This window comes from Rhipicephalus microplus, chromosome 8 (genome assembly GCF_043290135.1).
Source record: "Rhipicephalus microplus isolate Deutch F79 chromosome 8, USDA_Rmic, whole genome shotgun sequence".
Classification (NCBI taxonomy): domain Eukaryota; kingdom Metazoa; phylum Arthropoda; class Arachnida; order Ixodida; family Ixodidae; genus Rhipicephalus; species Rhipicephalus microplus.
In genome coordinates this window covers 12062289-12088038 of record NC_134707.1, presented here as the reverse complement: position 1 = coordinate 12088038, position 25750 = coordinate 12062289, and the positions used below count along the sequence as shown (strand labels likewise).

At 44.0% G+C, this 25750-nt stretch overlaps 2 protein-coding genes across 2 annotated transcripts in view; one reads left to right on the top strand and one right to left on the bottom strand.

Annotated features, from left to right (window-relative positions):
• LOC142769297 (uncharacterized) overlaps positions 1–25750 on the top strand; it is a 215092-nt gene that overhangs the window by 32502 nt on the left and 156840 nt on the right. The gene's annotated exons all lie outside the window — the stretch shown is intronic.
• On the bottom strand, positions 6934–25024 carry LOC119165200 (arylsulfatase B). Its single transcript, XM_037417384.2, has 10 exons — positions 24728–25024; positions 21451–21610; positions 20145–20257; positions 19546–19656; positions 18407–18556; positions 17746–17860; positions 14672–14962; positions 12160–12397; positions 8635–8857; positions 6934–7123 (listed from the first exon to the last, which is right to left on the bottom strand). Exons 1-10 carry the CDS (start codon positions 24947–24949, stop codon positions 6998–7000), a joined length of 1749 nt encoding a protein of 582 aa, XP_037273281.2. The 5' UTR covers positions 24950–25024; the 3' UTR covers positions 6934–6997.

Sequence of the window (25750 nt, the reverse complement as noted above, 5' to 3'; positions counted from 1 at the left end):
CTCCACTATGGCGTCTCTCATATTCATATGGTGGTTTTGGGACGTTAAACCCCACAAATCAATCAATGACTGAGAAACAGGGAAAATAAGAATAAAAAAGCAGGGAGGCTAACTAGCTCGGAGCCCAGTAGACTACCCTGCGTTGGAGAAGAAGGGAGCTCCAGGTGAGTAATCGATTAAGAGAAAAACGTCATTGTTGCAGCCGATGTAACAGTTCGCTACTTGGTATTAGAAACGGTGAATGATTATTCACCGTTTCTAATAGTAGTGAATGGTATTAGAAACGGTTAATGATTATTGGTAAAAAACACGAAGGTGCTTTCGTTGCCTTCCATATCTGTGATGGTCGCTCACGTAATGATTATCTTTTGGACAGTGAAACTACCTCCATCCAGGTAATTTAGAGTAGCATGGAGGTGAAACCTCTCCTTTGCGTTAGTCGTGCACTAACGCAAGGGTTGCTCAGTATTTTCATTAGTGGCACAGTCACTGTACTCAACCCATCTGTATCTTGATTGAGTAAGCATTGTTAAATGCTACACGCAGACCTAGACGGCATATCATGGCGTCTTCCTTTCGGAAAAGACCAGGTGTCAACCGCAGCTGTAGAGGTCTATCGGTTTACAAACGATGGTGTGTGAACTACGAAGTCGACCACTTCTTCACTGCCATGCTGTGAACAAGCTAACTTGAGTGTCGAAACGCGTCGGTCCTTGATTGAGGTATTCGAACAAAGATTGTTTCTGCGTGCACTCTTCTGGCAGATTCATCGGTGAGATCGTCGCCGGAGATGCCGTAATGACCTGACAACTACTGGAACACGACGTGTTGACCATGTTCGATTGCACAGTGTGGCGTTTCTCGCATCACCGACACAAGTTTTCAATGAGATGCGCGAAGAAGTGTTAGTGAAAGACTTTCTAGAGCCGCAATTGAGTCTCAGAATAGTAACCATAGATTAGCTGATTCTTGTTGTTTGAATTTACAAATTTTTGCTGGCCACAGATAAGTAATTTCACTTTGCTATGTTACAGATGGCTGTAATGCTATCTTTAGAACCTATTGATCTCTTCTGCCATGATCTACCGAAGTAACTGCCAAATAATTTTGGACCTACATACTTAATATCTCCAATTGCTCATATTTGCGTGCTAACAAACTGAATAGTTTGATGAAGCTAATGTCTTCTTTCAATTGTGAGTTAATGAAGGGGAAAGAAGACAGCATGTCTCAATTGTTGCACGAAGCCGCAAGAAAACTCGTAAAGATTTGTCAGAAGTTTAAAACTTCGTAGCTACCCGAAAATTCGTCCTAGTCCGGGGTTCGCACCCGGCACCAACGCCGTTCCCGGTGCGCTCGTTCTGCAACTAAGAACCTCATCTTTCTGAGAAATCCACCACAAACGGCTGGTTGTCTTTTTGACCCTCTTTAATCCCTCCACCATCTTGCGGAATTCCGCATAACTCATTTGCGGTGGTCAGGTGGCTTGAAGATTGGCATCTGACCTACCGTGAAATCGGCAAGGCTGGTCAGCTTTTACGGTCAGAAATAGGGCAGATTGGAGAAAGCAGCTACGAGTCAGAACTTACTACACAGTTTCATGGGTTGACGTCTCTAGTCGATTAGGTATTTCGTCTCTTGCGAAAGCTTGCCAGTGTCCTGTCTAATGACTGTACCCCCGACTTCCCTTACATACTCCTCAATGATAGCAGTCAGGTTATCAATCATTGCATCAACGCTAACGTCGGTGAGGAACTCGGAATTTCTTTACTTTCTCTCTCAGTGTTAGCTAATCGGCTACTTGCGTATCACTTTCTGCATAGCCCGAACAGGTTGCGCGCCGGCAGAATAACTACTAGTCAATAGAGAGTTTGAAAATTGGGGGCCCAAGACACTGGGTCCCCAAGCGGCGTTGCGTGGGTTGCTCTTGCGTTCGGAGGATAAGACCAGTTTGGGAACTGGGTCAAACGCAGGCTGCGTTGGGTCAAACGCACGGGGTGCCACCCGAGGCCAAATTAAAAAATTGCCCGCAGCTTCCCTCGGGGGAACACTGAGGAGGATGCGGAGCATATAATTGGTTAACGGGGTGTTAAAGTGCGACTTACTTGGGTCGATGGCTAAATTGGTTAACGTGGTTGTGAAATGGAGTGTTAAATTGCGACTTACTTGGGTCGATGGCTAAATTGGTTAACGTGGTTGTAGGAGGGGGTGTTAAATGAGTGAACACGTACACACGTATGCGAAAGGGCGGCGCTGGTCGAAGGGACGTCGATCATCGTGTTTGTGGATTCGTTGGAATTCATTTCACCGCGACCTTGGACGTCGACGCGCCGTACAAACCAACCGATGAGCGGCAACTGAGCGAGCGAGCGCCGACCTTGAGTATATATACAGCTCGACGGCGCATGCACTGTCAGCTGTTGAATGTTCTCGAAGCGCGACGCCACATGCGCGTCCACTGGAGAATCAGGAGAATTGTAGATGTCGAACGCAGTGTGTAGAGGAGGAAGGGTGCACAGATGGTGGAGGAGTGAAGCACGCGCGGTGTGTAGAGGAGGAAGGGATGCACAGATGGTGGAAGAGTGGGCGACGGCGCGACGGCGCATGCGCGCGCGTCAGCTGTCGAATGTTCGAGAAGCGGTGCGGACGGCGCGGACGGCGCACTACAAGGCGCGAGTATAAGATGCTCCGCATCTAAAATTATTTGAGAAGCGGGCCATACGACACAGTGGCTCGCGCTGAGTCTGCTTCGTCTCGCTGGCGACCCAAGACGGCTTGGTGGCCCATGATACTTCTACACGAACGCATGAGTCCAAGATTAGCTTGGGTTCTACGCACGCACTCTTGCGCGTCGCAAACTTCTTGGGTCCCCAAGCTCTTTGGAGCCCCGATTCTCAAACTCCCTAATAAGTGCAACCGACTGCATGGGTTCCAAGAGACGCAAACGCACGAGAGGTAGACCTTGAATTAGATGAGTAGATCAGGCCAAGAAGTTTTGCTGGTTGTAGGGTTTCAGGGGAGGGCGCAAGCTCGGAACCCCTCGGTGAAGATTAGCAGCTACATTATTCCGCCGATGCCTGGCCGCAACTTTCCGTCGCCAGCGGCTGCCACGGGCCACGAGCGCACCTGCTGTCATCGTCCTCTTCTACCATGGTCGGCGCTCTTGCAGCTGCTGCTCCCTAAGGTATGACGTGCAGCAGAAGGCACATACCTGGGTCGATTGGCAGAATATAAGACAGGCCTTTGCACTGCAGTGGGCGTAGTGAGCCCAAGGAGGTCTAAAAAAATTCTGGAGAGAAGATTGTTGTCCAGGAGTGAAGCCATGTCAAGGAAACATGGCGGCTACGGCGGCCATCTTACTAGGGGCATCATAAACTACCAGCGTTGAGCCACTGAAAGCGGAGCGTTCCCCTCGCTAGCCCAACGAGTTGAATGTGGAAACGTTTTTGGGTCACATGCTGCTCCAAGTGCGTCTTAGTGTTCCTAATTTTTTTAAAGCCCCTAATTGGTGGCAAAGTTCTTTGGAGATTCAGTCACCCATGCTCGTTTCTGTGCGTTATTTTGTCGTGAACAACTATCTTTTATTATAGAACTAACGTAGCATTTACACTAACATATCAAAGTGACTTTATTTCTAAGTGAACACTACCAGAAAAGAGCATGCTTCCCACATCTTGGCAGTGGCAAGAAACTGGCTTCTCTTCTGCCGGCAAGGCATTGCGGAAGCTTTCACTTCAGCAACTTTCCTTTAAACCTCCTTGAGTCGGCCTGATGGGAATGACATTTTTAAAACAACTTCTTTGGTAGCCCCCCTCCAGAATAAAATTCTGCTTATTGATCAATATAAACAGCTCTTTCCCTAAACTGGAAATAAACTTGATGTATACACTAGTTATAAGTGATTAACTTGACCAACGAGCTCTGCGATAAATTGGCAGACCACGCTATGATATTGATGTGTGTCCTGACGTTTTTAGGCGCATCAGCGAGTTAACATCTCAAACTATTGAAACAAGCAGCCTATAGCGATCGGCGTGATTAGGTTATGAATTGCCTTGTAACTTTGTAATATTCGATGTAACCTAATAAAGCACGGCATATCCATTAAGTGAATAATGATGAATAGCGAAGCAGAGAGATCGTTTAATATTACCGTAAATCACCCTTGACACTGCCCACTCATGCATGTAAATGAGTGACAAAGTAGTGTACAGTTACATAGAATGCTTATTCGTAATAATTGGCCCATTGTGTTCAGTTGTACTTTTCGTTTCGGGTTTGCTGTTACTGCTTTGTGGTATCGGGTCTAGCTTGAAGTTGGCAAGGGCAAGGCCTGTACACGCTCCTCTGGTGGTTGTCGGTTTTTTATAGTCAGACTAAAGGCGTCGTAAAGCGTACCGAGACGTCACATACTGCACAAGTTGGTCGTTGTCCGTTATCTTCCTCGTCATCAGTGTCATCAGCGTCATCACGGCTACGGCGCACGCCAGCGCCGCCAACGGGCAAGCCTCCAGCCTACGGAGCTTTGCCCCTAATAGGCATATATTTTAACGAAGTGTAATGAGGTGCACAAAAGTGTTGCGTGTGTGCCCTCGTTGCCACCTAAAGTGGAATTGGACATGCTCCAGTGGGAACGAAAGAGCTTTCCCAAAAGATGATAACCACCCACGATCACACCTGCGGGAAGATCACGCGACGTTTGGTTGGTGAAGAGACTGTGCAACGACCACACAACATGGGGCTGCTGCAGTGTTGAAACGTTCGCCGAGTGCTGGAGGGCATGAGTTCAGGCACACTGTTTATTTGAAAATCGCCGCGAACGTTGCGAGAGTGTTTGTGACGGGATGCGTGTTCTTTGTAGCCTTTTGTTTTTTCGACGCATCTTTCGCGCACTCCGCACTGTTTTCTCGTCATGGTCGCCGTACTGTAAGATCATAGCAAACTCAATCTCACAAGAAGCTCGAACCATCCTGCTTAGCACATATTGTAGGATTTTTTTTTCAATGTGACCACCTTGTATGTCCTTTAGGGAAGAAACATGGAAGAACTATAAAGATCAAGGAAAACCACTTTCCAATAATATTCATCTCTTTTTTGTTTTCAAATAGAAGATCATAAGTGCCAGTTACATACACAATGCGAGGCCTTTGAACCAACTTTCACAACCAGCGCAGGAACGGACGATGGACAAGAAAAGACACAGAGACAAGCACTTTTTCTCTTTCATTTCTTGTTCCTTCTCCGCTTCTGTGCTGATTGTTGAAGATGCATTGCCAACTAGCGAAATCTCAAACTTTGCTCCTCGGTACCGAATGTGCAAGGATTCCCAACAGAAAGTCGCAACGATTGACCTCACGCATTACGCAACGCGCAAAAAAGGGGTCGAGTTTATTGGAGCACCCCCTGCGCATCGGCCACGTTGAAACGCCTGAAGGGTCGACAGGGCTCACGTAGGTATTTCAACTTCACACGTGTTCACGGTAAGGAGCCCCACTGCGAAACGTCGGTGGCGGCCACCGTGAAAGACGAGCGACTACGTTGAATCATCATCGCATATCAGAGGACGAAGGGCTGCGTAGTCTGTTCTTGCGCAAGCCTTAACCCAACAACTCCTTTACACGAAATACTAGTGCTTGCATCGATCAGTGCATGACGGGGTGTGATGAAGGGGGAGGGGGGGTTAAGGTTTAAGTAAATGGGGTATACACAGTTAATCCACGCCTTTGCAGCGTCAAAGAGCAGCCCTCGTAGTTCATCTGTCGTCAGGATTAGTTTTCTCTCTCCGTTTTTATCAATACGTGGTCTCCACAGACCCACGCCACCGACCCTTTCTCATTCGGCCTAATGAAACCACGTGCAATGTTGGGCCGCGTCCTACTTTGTATGCAAGCCGGCGAATCGTCGGTCCTCCGGTGCCGCCGTACGCAGACCAGGAGGAATGGAATTCCTTGCACGGAGAACGCCGCCGTGAATCCAAAGAAGCGAACGTGCCTCCCTGCAGGCAGAATGGTGGGCCCGAGCGGTTGGGTGGTGAAGCGGTTTCGTTCGAAGGGCGAAAACAAAGCGAGTCTCGTGGAAACCACTTCCTCGATTGCGCGTGTCACTTCTCGTATACGTTGCGGAGCCGGCGCGTGAGTCGGGTGGTGGAAACGAGGGCGAGGGTTATCGAGGAAATGGGTGAGAAATCGCTGACGTGTCGCACGTGACTTCCTCGAACTTCGCGTGTTGCGACGGTGGAGGAGACAGTAGAAGGTAGGAAGCATAACCGATGCGAGAACGGTTGTGCAATTGACACCACAATAACAAGAGAGGGGAAGAGTGAAAGAGAGAGTCAAAGAACGATAAGGGTTACCACGTGTAGTTCAGGAAGTTTATGCTTTTTGGTTGTTTGTTGGCTAAGATAGGTTAGGAGAGAAGAGGGGGGGGGGGGTTGGATTGTGCCGAGAAGTTCTCGTGACAATGTCGTCAAATTAAGTGTTGGCTTGTTTACGATCGTCCTTATATGTAAATGTTGTTTGGTTTCCGAGTAACGATCAACGTCTTCGCCTCGAATGAGGAAAAATTAACGAGAGGTCGAGTTGCTGTCTAAGCTTAAATTCCTAAAATCACCATCCGTTAAGGGTCTTATCTCGTGTCAACACCTTTCCACGTTTGACCTTAAGTCTTGTGATTGAAATGCGCAGCCAAAAGAAGCAATTATTGATTTCGCTTATGCTGGTCACGGCGTTTATTTTTGCGAGATTGACGATGTTGGAAAGGGCAAAATGGATGGGCAAACTTATGTGGAAGCGAGGGGTCATGACACACTGCCACAGTTGGCGTTCTCGCAGAATGTTTCTCCTGGTGCACGGCTATTGGCATTGGCAAATTTATATGGAAACATTAGGAAAACACTGACCTTCGGGAACTCGTCCGTAAATTGGTGAAATATGATTTAGCGCTATCAGTTCACACTTTATTCAATCTGAACGCTAGAAGCGCAGTTAGATGTTTAGAGCTACATAAATGGAGCCCACGTATAATTGAAATTTCTTGGGTCAGCCTTTCGGGTGGCCGGCTGGTTGAGGGGAGGAACCATCTTCTTCCTGTACTGCTTCATTCTCAACTGCAGGAAATCCACAATCTGCAAAAATAACATGGCAGCACAGTCGGTAAAGCTTGCCGAGCCGGTCACTTCGTGCAGCGACGAGAGACAATGTACTAGTCTAACATATCTGTGAGCAGAAAGACTTGCAGTCAGCATACGGGCCAGTAAAAGAGAATAATTGACCGACGCAATAATGCCGGAAAAAGGGGTTTACTATTAGGACAATATAGACCTTTTCTACAGCATTCAATTACTGCCTAAGCTCTTATTTCACAACCCAAATAAATTTCGCACTCACGTTTTTTGTCCAGTACAAAGGTACTGGGTGCACCATCGTAATTAGGATAATTCGTGATTCCTATACACGTCATATAACAAGAACAAATGAAAAATAACAACAACAAATTACAACAACAAATTACAACAACATTAACGTCAAGTTAAATGTTCTAATGCTGTAGCTGTGCTGAGACGAGCTAGAAGAATGTAGAAAATTCCAAGCGCATTACTGTCATATTTCGGTGAAAAGCAAATGTACATATGTTTCTTACAGTTGTAAGCATTCAGTGTCGTACGAATTTAGTGAAGATATGGGTTTATAGTCTGTACCAACCCACATTCTAGGTCTGGCTACACCGCTGCATGCTGCAAACGAAATTAACTTGTACTTCACCCAATACTCCACCACTGAAACGTTGTTTGGACGTAGGTGTATATAACTGTATTGAAAGCATGTTTAAAAAATTTTCAGGACATAACTATGAGCTTAGGATAGAATAATTCATGGAGGAATAAATTGTACATTACAGAACATAGAAAACTAAGTTACCTTTCGAGTGGATGGGCTACCAATAATCGACGATGAACGTGTTTCTTAACGAAGTGACCGATAAATACGAACACAATCATTCATGCCAAGCAATTTTAATTAGAGTGCTCTGAGCGTATACGATTGCAGAAAGAAAACAATCAGTTACCACCGACTTGAGAACGTGATAACAGATTGCAAACGCAGTTGCGAAACAGAACTGCTAGCGTGCGTACGCACGGGCTGAATTGCGTTCACGTAACCTATGCTACAATCCAGTGGTGGGATACAAGTCTTCACAAACGCTCGGTCATTTCACATCGTTAGCCTCACTTTGAAGACATCTGGTAACCCCTACGAAAGTTGGGCTTAAACTTGGCACTTCCGGTGATTCTTTCATTTGGCGCAGTCACACTGGGATTCAGCCACAGGAGCGTTTTTACCGCTGTTACAAATTTCTTACGAGAATCTAGAAAGAATGGAATACTAAAAATCAGTTACTTCAGTTGTTTTCTGTATAATTTTTTTCTTTTTTGTATGTTTATTACGTTTTCTTTTCAACGTTTTTTTAAAGAAATTTAACATTTTTTTATTGTTACCTATATTACCTAATTATTCCAACCCTCTCTTTCAAGAAGTGAATTAATTTAAAAAGCAAGGCACCGTCCCATTCGTGGCCTATCCCCCCCTAGGTGGGTTGCGCCAAGGTGTTGAGGAACCAACCAACCAACCAACTCACGTCTGGGTGCTCTTTGGCGATGTTGTCGCGCTCGCAGGGATCAGAGTCGATGTTGAACAGGCACGGCTGCCACATGGGATAGCAAGACGTGCCGTTGTTGTGGCCGCAAACGACGAACAGCTCGTCCGGACGCTGTGTCGGCATCGGCCGACCCATCGCTCGAATGGTGCGCGCCGCCGCACACTTGGCGTTGAACGGCGTCGCAGCGTGGAAGAACTGAGAGCTGCGCGTAAAAAACGAGAGCTTAGTGAAACTGGTAATACAATGAAATAGTGCTGGATTGTCAGTGAGAGCAAGAAGACGTAGTGACGGACTTATAATGCAAAGCCATGATGAAACCTAAAGCAGGAACTAAGCAGGTGTATAGTTGTCTTGACCGCAGAGTGCTCACATCGCAGGGTACCTGGTCTTATAAAGGAACTAAAGCATGACGTTTAGAACAAGCAATTGTTTGTGTCCCACTAGGACAGTCGCAGGAAGTTACTTGGTAGCGGTAGAAACAGCGCAAGTGTCGATCTCACCAGACGTCTTTTTTTTTTGCCTTAGTCATCATCATCATCATCATCATCATCATCATCATCATCATCATCATCATCATCAGCCTGACTACGTCCACTGCAGGACAAAGGCCTCTCCCATGTTCCGCCAGTTAACCCGGTCCTGTGCTTGCTGCTGCCAATTTGTACCCGCAAACTGCTTAATCTCATCTGCCCACCTAACCTGTCTCCCCCTAACCCGCTTGCCTTCTCTGGGAATCCAGTTAGTTACCCTTAACGACCAGCGGTTATCCTGTCTACGCACTACATGCCCGGCCCATGTCCATTTCTTCTTCTTGATTTCAGCTATGATATCCTTAACCCCCGTTTGTTCCCTAATCCACCCTGCTCTCTTCTTGTCTCTTCTTGTCTTCTTTGCCTGAGTGGCTACCCCTCAATTTTCGAGCAGCATTCATCTCCTTCACAACGCAGCCGTAAACTGTGCTTCGATGATTCAGCAGAGGATTCGCGCGGAAAAGCTCTAAGGACGGTAGGCCATAAATTGCTGCCTCGGGATTGTTCGCAGAACTTTTAGGGGCAAAGCACCCGAGGGCCGAGGCTTGTCCGTCCGTGAAGTCCGTCACGGGGAGATTCATGGATACGGGACCAAAAAAGGTATAACAATAGACTAATATCAATCACAATTGTGACAAAACAGTATAAAACACCTAGAGACACAAACCCTTTACACTATAGTCGGCGATTGATTTGAACGTACGCTCGCGTTAATATTACCAATTTCTGTTCTCGCCGTTCCCGGGTAGATATTAAGTGTCAATGACCTGTAGCCAATGCCCGCTTAACATCGTAACCTTCCATCTATTGTAACCTTCCTTTATTCACATCGGCACATACGTGCCGATGTGAATAAAGGAAGGTTTACAATAGATCAACCACAATCACCATTCTGACGGAACAATATAAAACACGTACGAACATTTTTATGCTAGTCGGTGACTTCAACCTAATGAATATAGACCTTACGACATAGCTGTGTTGTCGATTCTTTATGTGACTTTATGACAATTTATTGCCTAAATTAACATTACATGGGGCAACGCTTGCACAACGCATGAATTTTTTTTAGTGATTCACTTTGCGCAGAACTAGTGAGACCGAATTTCATATGTATATTGTCAATGGAAGCATACAGCGGGCGGTGACAAAGCATTGGATGGATTCATGGGATATGCAAATTTCCAGGTGGACTCTTGATTGATTTGATTGATACGTGGAGTTTGACGTCGCCAAATCACATATGATTATGAGAGACGCCGTAGTGGAGGGCTCTGGAAATTTCGACCTCCTGGGGTTCTTTAACGTGCACCCAAATCTGAGCACACGAGCCTACAACATTTCCGCCTCCATCGGAAATGCAGCCGCCGCAGCCGGGATTCGATCCCGCGACCTGCGCGTCAGCAGGCGAGTACCTTAGCCACTAGACCACCACGGCGGAGCTCCAGCTGGACTCCTGGCTCTGCTGTTTTAATACAGGTGGTGTTAGTCTCTTTCAGCTCTAGCCATGTTTAAGACATGTTACTTTTTTATACCGATCGCGTCACGATGAATCATGGTGAATAAATGTAAGATTACCAAGTCAGTAAGATGTGAGAACGTCGATGGTGTGATTTTTTAAACACGAGCAGAGCTCTCAAATGGGACCAGATGTTTGTGTCAGAAACAGCAACATTTCGCTTCACTTGCGTACTTTCAACACCGCCGAAAAGCTCAGTATTTTGGCAACCTTTCTGTGCTTCAAGTTTACAGGCATATGTACAGAATTTTCAATCATTTATACAAGAGAACGTGGGGAGAAGACCACTGCTTGTGATATCACTTCGTGCATCATCTGAAGTGTCTGTTTTGAGGGTTCGTAGCAGTGGAGCTGAAAGCTACAAGGACGCACGGAGTAAAAAGTAATTGCTAAATAGGTACGTTATAGTTTTGAAGTAAAAAATTGAAATGACGTAACGTGCAATCATTTACAGCCCGGGCCCAAGAAGCTATGGACGCAATTGTGCTTGCGGGTCCAGCAATTCGTGCCAGCTTTATCCGCACATTAAGCAGCAGAACAGCCAGTGCCTCTACAAGGTGCGAGCATCTGTTAACTTATTCTAATTAATTTTAAAAAAATTTATGCAAAAACCTCAGATGCCTTACAGAAGGTGAAAACTGACCCTTAGCAGCGTCAACATGAGCCATGAATGTTGTAGGCCCGTGTGCTCAGATACGGGTGCACGTTAAAGAACCCCAGGTGGTCGAAATTCCCGGAGCCCATAATCATATGGTGGTTTTGGGACGTTAAACCCCATATATCAATCATCAATTAAATCAACACGAGTCATTGAAAAATCTCCATCATTTGATCACGCCTCCACATGCTGTCATGAAGTGTCTGATTGCAAAAATTTTCACGCCATGATGACAACACCATGACATCACAATATGTGACATCAATTGTTGACGCCATTCTATCACATAGTCCTTTAGCCAAAGGTTGGCCGATCACGGACGCAGCGCAAACTAGATAACGCGCTGAACACTTGCAATGCGTTCATTCTTGGGAGAAGTGTAAAACTGTGTAGGCACGCGCACTGCAGGGTTGACGTTGGGGGAACTTGAAAATACGCCAGAAGTCAAGCCAAAAGAAGCCAAAGTGGCCATGTCATTTCATATTTTCATAAAACTCGCAGCCCAATAAAACCGGAGTGATGTTATGAACAGAATCTTTACTATTTATTAAGAAAAAAGAACTTTATGAATAAGAAAAACCAGAAGTTTGAAAGTAGGAAGCATGTAGCTACGGCGCCAGTTGGAAATTTTCGCCGCCAAACTGGTCGAAAAGCAGCCGTTCTAGCGCAAAGTAGCCACCAACAACAAGCTTTTGTGCAGAAATCTTTCATTCGGGATAGGAAGATGAACACATCGGCTTGAAAGACAAGTCATCTTAGGCCAATGCAAAATATGCCCTCTAAGCTTTTTTTGTTACCGTATTCGGTTCATGTTGACTGGCTGTCCACCCGGTTCTGTGGGCCTGTACCATCCGTCGTAGCGTCCCCTGGCCAACGAGCCCTGGACCAGCTTGTAGCCGTGGTATCGGAAGGCCGACGTGTTCCACACCGGGTCTATGTTGAGCAAGATCTCGCTTCGTGGCGACACGTTGTCTGCGATCAGCGTGTCCCACATGTTGTGGCCGTCGATTTCCCCGAGGTCGTCCACTTTGCCTCCTGCGTGCGGATGGTTTCACCCACACCCGCTCTTATGTTGATGACCTCGTCAGTCTCGTCTGAGTCAAGTTTACTGGCCACTTAGTAGGAAAGTGGTGATAAATACATATGCGCGACTGCTGGCAAAATCAGTGGCGAACGCATTCGTAGGCACGTTTTGTACTTCACTCTTAAAAAGAGCGAGTAAAAAGGGTGTCTTTTTGTCCCACAACAATAATCTTCATCTATATTGCGTTCCATCCTTGAGCTATCGCCCCGCACCCGGTACATTCCGGTCACGATCGACATGCCCATTATCAGAGTTACATTGCATTCTCGATAGGAATGTGGCCAGCACCGAGTTCTCAAGAAAGGAAGCGCACACTAGCCTCATGACGATTATTGTTGTGGGACGAAAAGACACCCTTTTTACTCAATATTTTTTTAGAGTGTTCATTCCATAAGTCAGCTTTAACGCTATAGAAGCTGTACATCATTCACAAAAATAACTAGTTCAATGATTTTAACACTCAGAATGGGGTATTTTCAAATTTGAAGCATATCCTCGCAAACGGCAGTCCCCTGTTGAGCACTTCTATCTATCTATCTATCTATCTATCTATCTATCTATCTATCTATCTATCTATCTATCTATCTATCTATCTATCTATCTATCTATCTATCTATCTATCTATCTATCTATCTATCTATCTATCTATCTATCTATCTATCTATCTATCTATCTATCTATCTATCTATCTATCTATCTATCTATCTATCTATCTATCTATCTATCTATCTATCTATCTATCTATCTATCTATCTATCTATCTATCTATCTATCTATCTATCTATCTATCTATCTATCTATCTATCTATCTATCTATCTATCTATCTATCTATCTATCTATCTATCTATCTATCTATCTATCTATCTATCTATCTATCTATCTATCTATCTATCTATCTATCTATCTATCTATCTATCTATCTATCTATCTATCTATCTATCTATCTATCTGTCTGTCTGTCTGTCTGTCTGTCTGTCTGTCTGTCTGTCTGTCTGTCTGTCTGTCTGTCTTCCGGGGTTTCACGAATATGACTCCATGCTCATGACATGACTATTGTGACAATCCCGTCACCGTGCGCCGTCAAAGCCTTTCCCCAGACGTGTGTCACTTACCCCCGAATGGGTATGCGCCACAGGTATGCGTGCATCTGCCACAGGTGATTGGCACTTTGTGTATATTCAGGAACGGCAAGAACAGACATGGGTGAGCGTTGAGAAAATGCTGACATCGTTAGCGTTGATCTGACGAATGCAAAAAATAAATGGCGAAGTCTCAGGCGTAATTGAACCCTGGCTATGAGTGACAATCAAGTATTCTATCACAGAGCCATGCCAGATTTCGGAACTACTTTTCAAACTACTTTTCAAATAGACCCTAATGGTCGTGAAACGTCAGTTGTGGTTGCAGTGCTGGCTATATAAACTTATAAACCTTACATAGGTACTGCTATGATGCAGCCGTCACGTCGTGTTAATGTCAATTGTAGTTAGGCGCCATCTGTTGACGTTGATTTATGTAGCAGTGTCCAAGGCCAACGAGCACCAGTGAGCACCAGCGCTTCATATCAGCTTACCCATTCTGGTGCTGCTGATATCCATGTGGCTGTTGGAATCACGCAACTGCAAAGAACTGTTTATATAAAGCATATGCGGCTGTTTAACGTATCCTTTAACAAATTTGTACATAACCTTGACGTCACTTTTTAAAGTGTTGCTGAATAAAAAGATTACGACACAGTCAGCTTCCACCCGCAAGCTTCGAGTAATATTGATTTGCAAGGTAACTGGGATCTGTGGAATTTCTACGTCAGCGTGATGGTGCTGGCTGTGTGTTATAAGAAAGGAGCGCAAAGCCCGTTTCAGGCTAGTTAAACATGGAAGCTTTGCACTGTTGCCGCACTTAGAAGCTACGGAAGAAACTAGAAAGATACGGCGCACGTTTTACCCTGCTGGTATTATGCAAAAGATAATTATAGATTTTGTATTCATCATGTAGATGAAACTGTATCGATGCAAAACACATTAGCTTGTTTCCTTGAGCTTAGAAAATTCGGCACGGCTTGATTTGGGCATTCTTTTTTCGTTGCAGTGGAATCCAAACTAAGCAATGTTTAGTGCACATATTTTCGTAGTTTACTGTACTGGTAATCCATAGGTCGAGAAGCAACTCCTTGAAACGTGATCGCTTCTACGAAAAAGCTAAGGTATTCATGATGCACGCCTACCGGCGGCGGCGTACAGCGTTGGCAGCCAATCGGTGATGTGCATCAGTTGGTGCGCCACGTGCGGCCTCTTGATGAAGGTGCTCCAGACGAAGCCGACTGCCCGAATGCCTCCTTCCCAGAGCGTGCCCTTGGTGCCGCGCAGGGGCCAGTTGGAGCCCGCACTGCTGTCGACGCCTCCGGCGGCGGCTCCGTTGTCCGTGCTCACCACCAGGATGGTGTCCTTGATGGCGTTGGTGAAGAGCAGCGCCTTCATTATCTCGCCGATGCTGTCGTCCAGGGCTGACACCATGGCTGTGGTCAAACGAGAAATTGAGAGCACTGAACTTGTGTAATTTCCCATGCGATATACTTAGACGGCTTTTCCTTACATGGATTATCTCTAGATGACTTATCCTTACATGAATGGACCATTGACGTGGACGAGGTCAACATGAGTAATGAAAAAAGTCATCGCATGATGACGTCGTAGAGTGCTAAAAGCTGTGACGCCACTGAGACATTATTGTGACGTCAATATATGACATCGTCATTTGTTCCAAACTAGGGCTGTCACGGAAGTGGTGCAAAAGAAGGTGAAGCACAGAAACTTTCACGAGAGGGTATTAATGCACCGACTGAGACGTAAGTGTAGGGTTGCTCCGCTCAATTGGTTCAAAGACCAAGGTTGTATTGGAGCTGGTGGCCTTCACCTCACTTGCCTCACCCTCACTTGCGTATCTCTCACTTTCTCGCGATTTCGTTATTTCTTTGTCTTTATGTCTTTTTCTAAGTCCCATTTCCCCCCTCTTTCTGTATATTTCTCGCTTTTTTCTCTCAATCACCATATCTTAATCTCTCTTGGATACTCTTTGTCTCCATCTTTTAGTTTGTACCTTTCATAGTCTTTGTTCTTTCTTTTACTTTTGATGGTGTGTTTTCTATACTCTCTACTCACCTCCTTTCTCTCCGCGCCACCCTCACCTCTTCTCTTGTTTATTAAATGGCCCTTTCCCGCCCCATCGCTGTGATGTACTGTGTAGACTATGCTGTGTTCTGCCAATGTGCCTGAAGAGCAGAGTCTCGCCTTCGGTGGGCATGTGGGTTCAAATCTCTCCCCGCGAAGAAATATTTTTCTTAAACTTTTGGTTTCTCAATTTCAATTTTTCTATTTCTTTCTCTATATGTACTCGTCATCACACCTGTCAGTTATTGCATACCGCGGCAGAGAAATCAGCGCTGACGCTTTGTGGAGAAAGTACAAGATGAAGACGATGAGAAAAAAGGGGATGAAATGGGTGCGTGCTGGTTCATGGTGGCGTTCTTCTGGTGACACCGCATAATTACGGTAAACTACGGACAATGTGATGTTAAAAGAACAAGACTTTCGCTTTTGAGTTTTCTTAGTTCGAATACATAAGAGTCTTTAAGTTTTTCAGTTGGTACTTAAGCTGCAGTTACGCGATTACAAAAAACTGGCGAATATGCTGTAACTTTTACCGTGGACAAAAATAAGCGAGAGGAAACGGGTTCCCAGGGCTCAACTTCTTTTATTTTTGTGCAGGACATTATCGCTAGCGGAACGTTCAATAGCGGACAATCACTGCCCATCGCGGTGGTGTAGTAGTTATGGTACTTACTCGAACCCGCGGCCCGAATGTCGCGTGTCCGATTCTTGCTGTGGTGGTCGCATTTTTATTAAGGTCCTATGCTACATACCCATATCGTGTGCAGTGTCAATGCATACGTTAAGACAAACCAGGTCTTCAAAATCCACTACGGCAAGCCTCCTAACCATACCATGGTTTTCTGATTCTGATTCTTTATTTGAGCATTCATTTACAACAAATGCTAGGACAGGAGCAAAAAGCCGCTATCATACCGGCTTGACAAAGGCCCCTGCCCCTACAGAATTCGGCAGGAGACAACACACGTACTCAAAAACTGAAATGCATCAATATACAGATTATCTTTCGAGAAAATAATAATCAAACTAATAAGACACTGAAATGTGCGTTGCAAATTAACAGCACAACAAAAAGTTTCCTTTTTTCTTTACACAGAAGACACTTTCTTTTTAGTGAACAGTTCACAACGTTTACAAACACAGTCGTAGAAAATATGCATCATGGTGAAACCACACAGATTTTCAAGTACATAAGAGCATGTAGGAAGGCTTTCACACACACCACAAAAATAAAAGATATACCATACCTAAGAAACAAGATAGGAAAAGCAAGCACATATGTGGCATAAAATTACTCACATAAAGCCGCATGGCTAAGAAAATACTGCTTTACCATTCGACATGAAGTAGTATTTAAAAAAATGTCCCCTCCTCCCCCCCCCCCAAGATCGTTAAGAAGTAATGATATACGGTACGGTATCCGGTCTCTTCCATGATTGTGTCACGAAAAGGGAACAGCCCAAGTTTCACGCTCTTTAATGTCATAATTGAGTTGATGTGGTTTGTTTAACTTGCAAAGATGAATAAATGCACCATGGCCTCGTTTAACGCTGTCTTTATAGTTCATGGCAAGGTTAAACTCATAATGGTAACGAAATGGGAGAACATTAAACTGAGCAAATAATGGACTTGTGTGGCTGTCATAAGAAACACGCGCAACATGTCGTAATGCTTTTTTAATGCATGTAAAGCATGTAAAACATGTAAAGTCTCATGTAAAGTCGTAATGCATGTAAAGTCTGAATTTTACTCTTCACTATTGGCCATGTATTTAAGAGAGAGCGGATTTGTAGTGCCTATTTATTATATTTTGTGCAGAATATTCAATGACAGACCTAATCACAACATTTTTTACATATTTTGTACGAAACGGATAACGCTTGGTGAAAATGGAAGGAATGTCTAAAATATAATACGCACTTTTGTAGTCATAGTTTCTAAATAACACAGACACTTAGTTTATTCATAGTCATTTATGCGACATGAGTTAATTTTAGGCAGCTATCAGTGTCATGGTAATTCATCTTATTAACTATTCGGTGCACGTGCTTACATGCATTATTCATCTGGTCAACGGCTGGACGTCCTCTCTTAGAGTTATATGGCCCTAATTGCTCTTGGTGTTACTCACCTGCGTAAGACCTTCGCTTCAGATTCATAATGTGATCGTGCTTGCGCAGGTCTTCTTCGGGAGCTTCGAGCAGAGAGTAAGAATTTCCGACGTGCCACAAGTACAGGAAGATGGGCTGTGTGCGAGAAAATAACACGGCACCAGTAATGCACTGCCGGCTGGCTTGAACAATCATACCAACTGTTAGAATGCGTGAAATGCCAAGTGAATCTACAAAGCCAACATATTTTTTTGAAATGTATATTTTGTCGAAGAAACTGAACCGTCTTTAAGTATTCGCCCATCAGCCCATTGACTTCACGTCAATGGGCTGATGTCTGTAATAGCGAAAAGCATCTGAAAGGTGATGCTGGCACTGGTATTCAACGAAGACGGGACTGTTGTCCTGTAGTTGTCAAACATTATTATTTTCACAGCATGCTGCTGTACACATACGAAGATGAAATTTGCGTACATACCTGAACTTTAGGAAATTTTATTCCTGATGTTACGGCATTTAGTAATTATCTATACTCCCGTTCAGCAGATGGCAAAATTACGACTTCTCTGACTGGGATCCCAGGGCAGCAATGTTTAAGCATTTACGCGGAGCGTCTTTTGAAGAAATGACAAGTGAAACATTAGGCCTAGATCAACATTCATCTGCGTATGATAAACTTACCCGGTTTTGGTTTCTCTTCTTGAGCACTTCGACAGCCTTTTCCGTGAAAAGGCTGGTAGCGTATTTCCCGGAGGACTCCTGGTCAGGATTCAGGTTGTCCCACATGTCGAGGCCCCATCCTGTCCATGTGTCATTGTCCGTGCTGAACATCTGTGAAGAACGTCAGAATCGTCAGATTAAGTTTTCTTGAGTGCAAAACATTTATCGATGATGGCACTGCACAGGTCTACTGAGTGGGTCCTTCAGTTCAGGGAACCACCAGCTATGGTGCCTGGCACTACGGGTTGAGTCAACAAAGGGTCAGTTTGTCCTTCCGCATCGTGCTACCACTGTTGTAGAACAACGTGCCTTTTGCGCGAAGCAGGCGAGGTCTCGGAGCAAATGCGAATGCTTGGGTGCACGTTAAAGAACAGCAAATTGTCAAAATTTCCGAAGCCCTCCACTATGGCATCTCTCATAATGATGTCGTGGTTTTGTGACATTAAGCCTCACATACCAATCAAATGCGAATGCTCGCAACGACAAAGAGCAGGGTGGTCTGGGTTGTCGATGTTTCCGTCCAATGACAAAAAATAGTGTTACATGAGATTTAAGACTATTACGAGATGGCGAGCAGCATTAGTTCACCATTCGCGGTATACCGATGATTATATGGAAAATATTTCAGATGAAAGTCCAGTTTATGTCTTAGCTAACGCATTCTCCTACTTGATCTGAACGTTGTCATCTGATATGGGGATAGTATAAGACACCTTGGAACTTCCACTAGTGTGTGATGTGACTTCTTTGAAAAAAAAAAAACTGGACTGTGTATCCTGTACATGATGCGAATGCGCCAACCTGACTATTACTACGACGAAACAGAAAAGTCGAGCCTCCTGGCCCCTATCATAAGTGTACTGGACAGCCCCCATCTTATTGTCTAAGCTGGTGATCTGGTGAGCCTTTACGAAGCGTTCACAAACCGTGGGGTGAAGAATTTTTGTGACGCAGAGTAGTATTTTTAACGGTGTGCTTTTTATCACACAAGAATGACCACAGCTGAATGTGTTAACACATTTGTAAACTTGTTGAGGATATTCATTCATACAGCGCGGCAATCTTGTATGAAGAAAGTGACGACAATATGAATGTTTTACCGAGAACGAGGTATGGTCCGAGTAATCTTGGTGATCCGTGTAAGGGCCGTAGTGGCTATCAAAGCCCCGGTACGTTGGTGTGTAATTAGCAGTCATGTGTCCAAGGTGCCACTGCAAATATTCAGACAAAATATCGTTAACGCACAATGGGCCTGTTCTGCAACTTTCGCACTCTTAAAAGTAGTGGGAAAGATTCATAGAAACTGTTCAATCGTGCGTAGTACGACTTTGATCTTATGAAGGCGTGAATTTCTGCACAACTGATCAATATAAAATTTTACTAGCATAATTTTCAACTCATCATCTGGGAAACAAGTGAAATTATCTAGACATTGTTGCGAATATTTATCGTGTAGTCGGATTTCTACATCCTGTGTTTTGAGATAGCTCTTAACATATGTGATTGTATCAACGTAAAGTTACTCCGCGAAAACTTACCAGTTGTTCATACTCTCTTTGATTATACCAAATACAATAGTATTTATGCTGTGGAGTTGTTGTCGTATATTAGACAGTAGGGCAAACCGAAAGATTCAGGATTTTTTGAAATGATGACCGAATTTTCATGTAAGCACTTCTCAAACGTGCTCCAAGCTTACCTTTCCCACAGCATGTGTTTCATAGCCCAGTTCCTTCAGGTACTGTGGTAGCAGCTTGAATTCCAGTGGGAGTCCGAACGGCTCTGCTGCCCGTATTTCATCGTGCTGAAGGCCTAAAACAATTACTACTGTTAGTGGTTCCAGTACTGATGCTGAACTAACTTGACGCAAGGTGGTAGATTTTAAGCTGTCCAGTAATGAGATCGTTATTGTTGGCGTTTTTAGAAACGGTTGGAAATATGCGCGTTGACGTCACTTCCCACGGATATTTGCCACGTAAAACCGCTAGTGTGAGCATTAAAAAATTTCCCTGTGTGTTCGTTCGACCAAAGATTGATAGTCTTGTGACGTTATATTTTCAACTATAGTCTGTTTTGTTTTTAGTGCTTTTTAGATAGTCACATCTCTATTTTATAATATACCGTTTAATCTAGTCGCATAAGAGTTATTCGTGTACCTAAAACCCGTTCATAATAGGAGATAGTGTTCAATGGTTGATGAAAGGTCCGTTACTACGTCCGTTGCTTTGCTTCTCTCAGGCTATCGCTTTTTTCTAGCCATCATTCATAACCTTCTTTTACTTTAGTGGGACACTAAGGCACAGTATTACATCAAATGACTCGAATGACTTCACGACTGGTATGGTATAGCCTTGTTACTTGCGAACTTGCTTAGAAGACACCTGTTAGCAATACGCCGCGATAACATTCAGACTGCTTTCGATTATTTTGGTTTTCGGAGTAGTGAAAATGCTTTTTTACAGAGCGCAATGAAATGCTGTCACACAGAACCAACTTGAGCTTTCACGAAGTGCACACCAGCGAATTCCGTGACTTTATATTTTGTGTTCGTTACCTCGCAATTGTTTAATCGGCAGGAGCCGCCTAAACATATAATATTCCAGTTTCCTGCACTTTCCGTGCCCATCATTTGGCTGTTGCAGTACAGCTTGTGTTGGGCTTGTCTCATGAAACACTGAAGAGAGAACTCCTGCTTGGATCAACGTATGAACTGGGCGTGAAACTGTGCAGTCCGTTTTTTATCTTAAAATCTACAGAGAACTTAGTATTTCCATTTCGCTGTTCAGTTCATTGATGAACGCAGATAATTGAAAACATTATTGCGAAGAAGTTCTACAGCTGCATGTGAAGTAAAATGGTACATTACTGAGCTACATAGCAGTTTAAGCCCATCCAAAACACAATTCATCGTAATTTTACTGCGTACCGAAGCTTTGCGGTTATATTTGATATTGTCGGTAGCAAAGCTCCGTACACTTGTTCATATGGACTTTTCGTATAGTTACCTAAGCGAATCGGGTACTTCCCCGTCAGGAGAGCTGCCCTTGAAGGAGTGCAAAGAGGAGTGACGTAGTAGTTGTTCAGTATGACGCCGTCACTGGCCATCACATCAAGGTTGGGTGTCTTTATTTGTGTAGACTCGTGCAAGCTGACGTCATTCCAGCCCTAGGTTATGAATAGAAAAAAAATGTTCTTAATAGAAAGGTATGAATATGAAAGAAAAAAAGATATGAATAGAAGAAAATAAGAGAGAGCACTTGAGCATATGAAAGGCAGTGCTTGATAAGTACTCGTATGCTAATCTGTGAAGTGTAAGATGAAACTGTTTGTAGCAACGATTAGGTGAGGATGTTGTTTTTGTTGAAGGTTGTCCTACCTGTTGATACAGTTAATTATGAACAGGGTGGGCTATAGCCGGTGCTTGATGGGTGTCTGTCGTCAAAATGTACAAATGTGCCTGCGTGATTATATTTCCTCTAAAGTACAGCGGTGCCTGCATGTGATAGTTTCTTTCACGTTTCTTGTCGTCTGGGCACTGCCCGCGTCATAGAAAGAGTGAAAGGGCAGATAATATCATAAAATTAACCGGTTCACAGTGTTTTTCTGCCAGAGTCACTGCTTCCACTGCCAGGACCGTCAGTGACTAGCACTAACGTTCCCTGCCAGTGCCAATTACGCCTTAAAAAAAAAAACAGCAACCAAATTGTGTCTTTTCAGGTCTTTGAAAAAAGAAGCGATGCATTAGGCTTAATTTCACAGCATTAGTTTAAGAAGCAGAAACAATACTTCAATAACGCTTCAGTTTGGCCTGGGTTCTTGCAGCTACGAGCTGGGCTCTCGCTACACACCACGAAAACCGTTGAAGGAAACGAGGCCTTACGAGAGTATTTGTAGCTAGTGAACATGCCACCAATGTGCTTACGAGCGTTACTAAGACGCAAATCAATGTATCGGCAACAAAGGGGAGCAGTGTGTGGATAAGAGAAATTGTTTTCCTTTGCGAGAAGACTCAGATCTGCAGCTGGGACCAATGCCCTGTGCTTTTGAAATAGTATCGTTGGTGTTAGTATGGAGAAGTCCAGTGCGGTTGCAGCCTTTAACCTGCTGAAACCGTAGACCTTAACCACGTGCTTTTTCGATAAGCAAACCTCGAGACTGCTGCTGCGTGCATTGAACATGCAAACCCTATGTGACCACTTGAGGGGAAATCAACAATGAGTACTGAAGGTACGCGTCTTCAAGTATACTTCATGGCATCACCCCCATTAAGTATCCAACTCCTATTTCCTTCTTTCACTTTGTAGAGTAGCCGACTGAGCTCTGCCTGCATGTTTAACAGACGTGCTCTTCCCGTATGATTCGTGCCTCTCTGAACATACAGTTGCATTTAGCTCGCGGGATTTGTGGCACAGAAAACTATGAAAGCAGTCTCTACTGTAGTATTGATGTTAGAACCTAATCGTTCAAATGTTGAAATAATGTATAGAATATATTATGTGAGCTACAACTGCAGGGCACACCACAATCTAACTGAATAATTTATTTTCAATGTTTACGCATTATAGAAGTTTGGCCCTCATTAGTAGGTTCAGTAATTTTGTTGTTGTAGAAGCCATAGATTCGTGAAATTTACATAATCGTTTCAGAAGCCCGCTTAGTCCCTTTCACTTTCTGAAAACTATGATGTTCGACACTGACCAAACTTTCATAGTTTTCCCGTGCATATGTGTTTATGGATTTATTAATAGCACAAGAGCTCTCGTACAATGGTAGCATGAAATGACGTTCTTTCGGTGGGCAAGACTGATGAAAATATCCGACGTTTCAGAACGGCGTACGCGTTCTTTGGTGACTAAACCATACGTGAACCCACGCAGGTTCGTTGATCACTGAACCCGTGCGTGCTTACGAACACCGTAGTACTTCACTATAATTTTCAACTCACACCATGCCTAATCAGAAGAACTATATTCAAACCATTTATTATTTTGATAGTATACAACCAATAAAAACAGTACATGGAGTTAGGCACTGGAGACAAAATAAAAATTTATTATCTCGAATTAAGGTTTTCGTTTACCTCTTAGGTTCATACTTTTACTCGTCGAAAGGTGGCTTTTTGTGTTTACCAGTTTTGTGGTCATGGGAAAACGGATGCTAATCATTAAAAATAAACTTCTGTGAAATTTACTCTTGTCTAGAGCGTTGTTGATCTCTTCAGGGCTTGCCACTCTCAAAACCAAAATCGTCTAAGCTAATCTGCTGTTTGACGACTGACGTTATAGTTTGATTGTGGAAATTGTGTCAGTTTTCGCTTTTTTTTTCGAGAACAGGGCATATAGTATTACACGAAAAATAGATGCTCATTGGTATATGACTTTAGCGGTTCACGAAAGTAACCTGCCGTAATATATTCAAGGCACTCTGCAGCTAAGCAATAGTTAGTAATCAGGACTCGTGATCGCTGCGAATGCGTATGCATTGATCGGTGTTGTCAGATGCCACCGAGCGAATAAGCAAATACTCGTCGCGAAATAGGCCCAAAAGAAGCAGAAACACCAAGACTTTTTTTTTTGCATTCTTGGAAATAAATTTATTATAATTAAAATATGTCTCTAAATACGATGGAGAGCTTTATTAACCACCTAATAGCTTTGCGCTGTGAAAATATGAGCTACTATGAATTAAATCATGCAGTTGCACATTAAGATTATCCCTAGGGCATAGTCTCCATTTGGTTGAAGGCGCGTTTGCAAGTAATTTATTAACGTTACCTAATGATTCACCCAGTGTGCGTATGACTTCAACACTGAACTACTCATCGCCATCGACAAACGTGCCTTCGTGAACGGCAAACACGCATCAGTGCACGTGATGATCACTAAAAGAACTGTATTTGCTAAAAACTTCAAGTAGCCCATCCTCCGTTTACCAAAAAAAAAAACGCTACAAGCGACTGGGGAATCATGCAGCGACCCGGTGATGGTGGCAAAAGAAGCCGAAATGCGCTTCTAGTAAGCGCAACTTCAAATTTTAGCATTGATGTGGAATGCAAGATAACCGAAATGTGACTTTGCGTATTAAAGTTTGAGTCCCGGTGTTGAAATGTTCACAGCCTACTGCGAATTTCATATTCAAGTGGCAGCTTTAATTCCGTCGTGTAAAAATTCGAAAAAGTTGTGTTTGGGACATTTGTTCTTTGTAGGCGTCAGAATAAAAACTGCCTGCTCAAAGATGACTTCTCTTGAAGAACATGCAGGTGTTTGAAAACTGGGGACTTACCAAGTCGTCGACAACAAGAAGCACGATGTTTGGACGCGTCATGGCAAAAGTTGGCTCACACGTCCAAAGCGACAACATCGCCATCAACAAACACGTTGCAGCACACTGCTTCATAACACCAAACTGTCGTGAGAACCACATCAGCATGCCACGAAATGTCACGCAGCTGAAACTGATCCCGTTTCTCGATTTCGTCGCTAGATCTTCCGATCGAATCGGCATCCGTTCACTTATAGGGAGCCATCAGAAACGCCGTTTGCCAGGAACGTACAGTCGAAATGTGAACGTGCCTTCGACATACAGACACTCGGGCCGGACGTCACTTCGTACTGCGTAACGCTGATACCCCGCTATTGTTAGAAAGGCTAGAAGAGAAAGAAGAGATACCGCAATGGACAAGACCGCGATTCTCGGTGCATTGCCATCCTAGTTGCGTAGCAGTACTTTCTGCATACATTTCGTATAGCTATAGCAGAGCATAAAATTCCTGAAATCAGTTAACTTTGAAGGCTTGGCACACAGTAATAAGGGGAATGTGGGTATTGTTTTATAACATTACTAGCAGTTCTCAAATAAGGCACAGACACACATAACTAGGCTTTGTCTTGAGTGGCCATACTTTTTTGTGTGTCTCACTCGTGTGCTGCCACTGCCACTGGGCTAGTGGTTTGTGTAAGAAGGAGTCTAGAATATAATGACGAAAATACTTTATCTCACCATGCTGTTCCCGTTCAGTGGGAATAGGTGCAAGTTTAGCACGCAGGCATCACACTGAAATACCTGTAAATTGACTGGCCAAGTTTCCAGCTGCTTTATAAATACCCGTAATTATGAGACCTTCAAGGGTAAGGAGCTTACTTTTGGCTTACACTGAGTTTACAGGTTGTATATAAGTGATTTTAGGTAGAGAGCGAAATGTACGGTTGTGTTTCACAAAGCAAGTGTTGAGAAGAAGCGTTTATTCACATAGAAGAAAGCCACCGAGAGGTTATATTATACTGTCTGGACGTGAGTGCAGTCCCA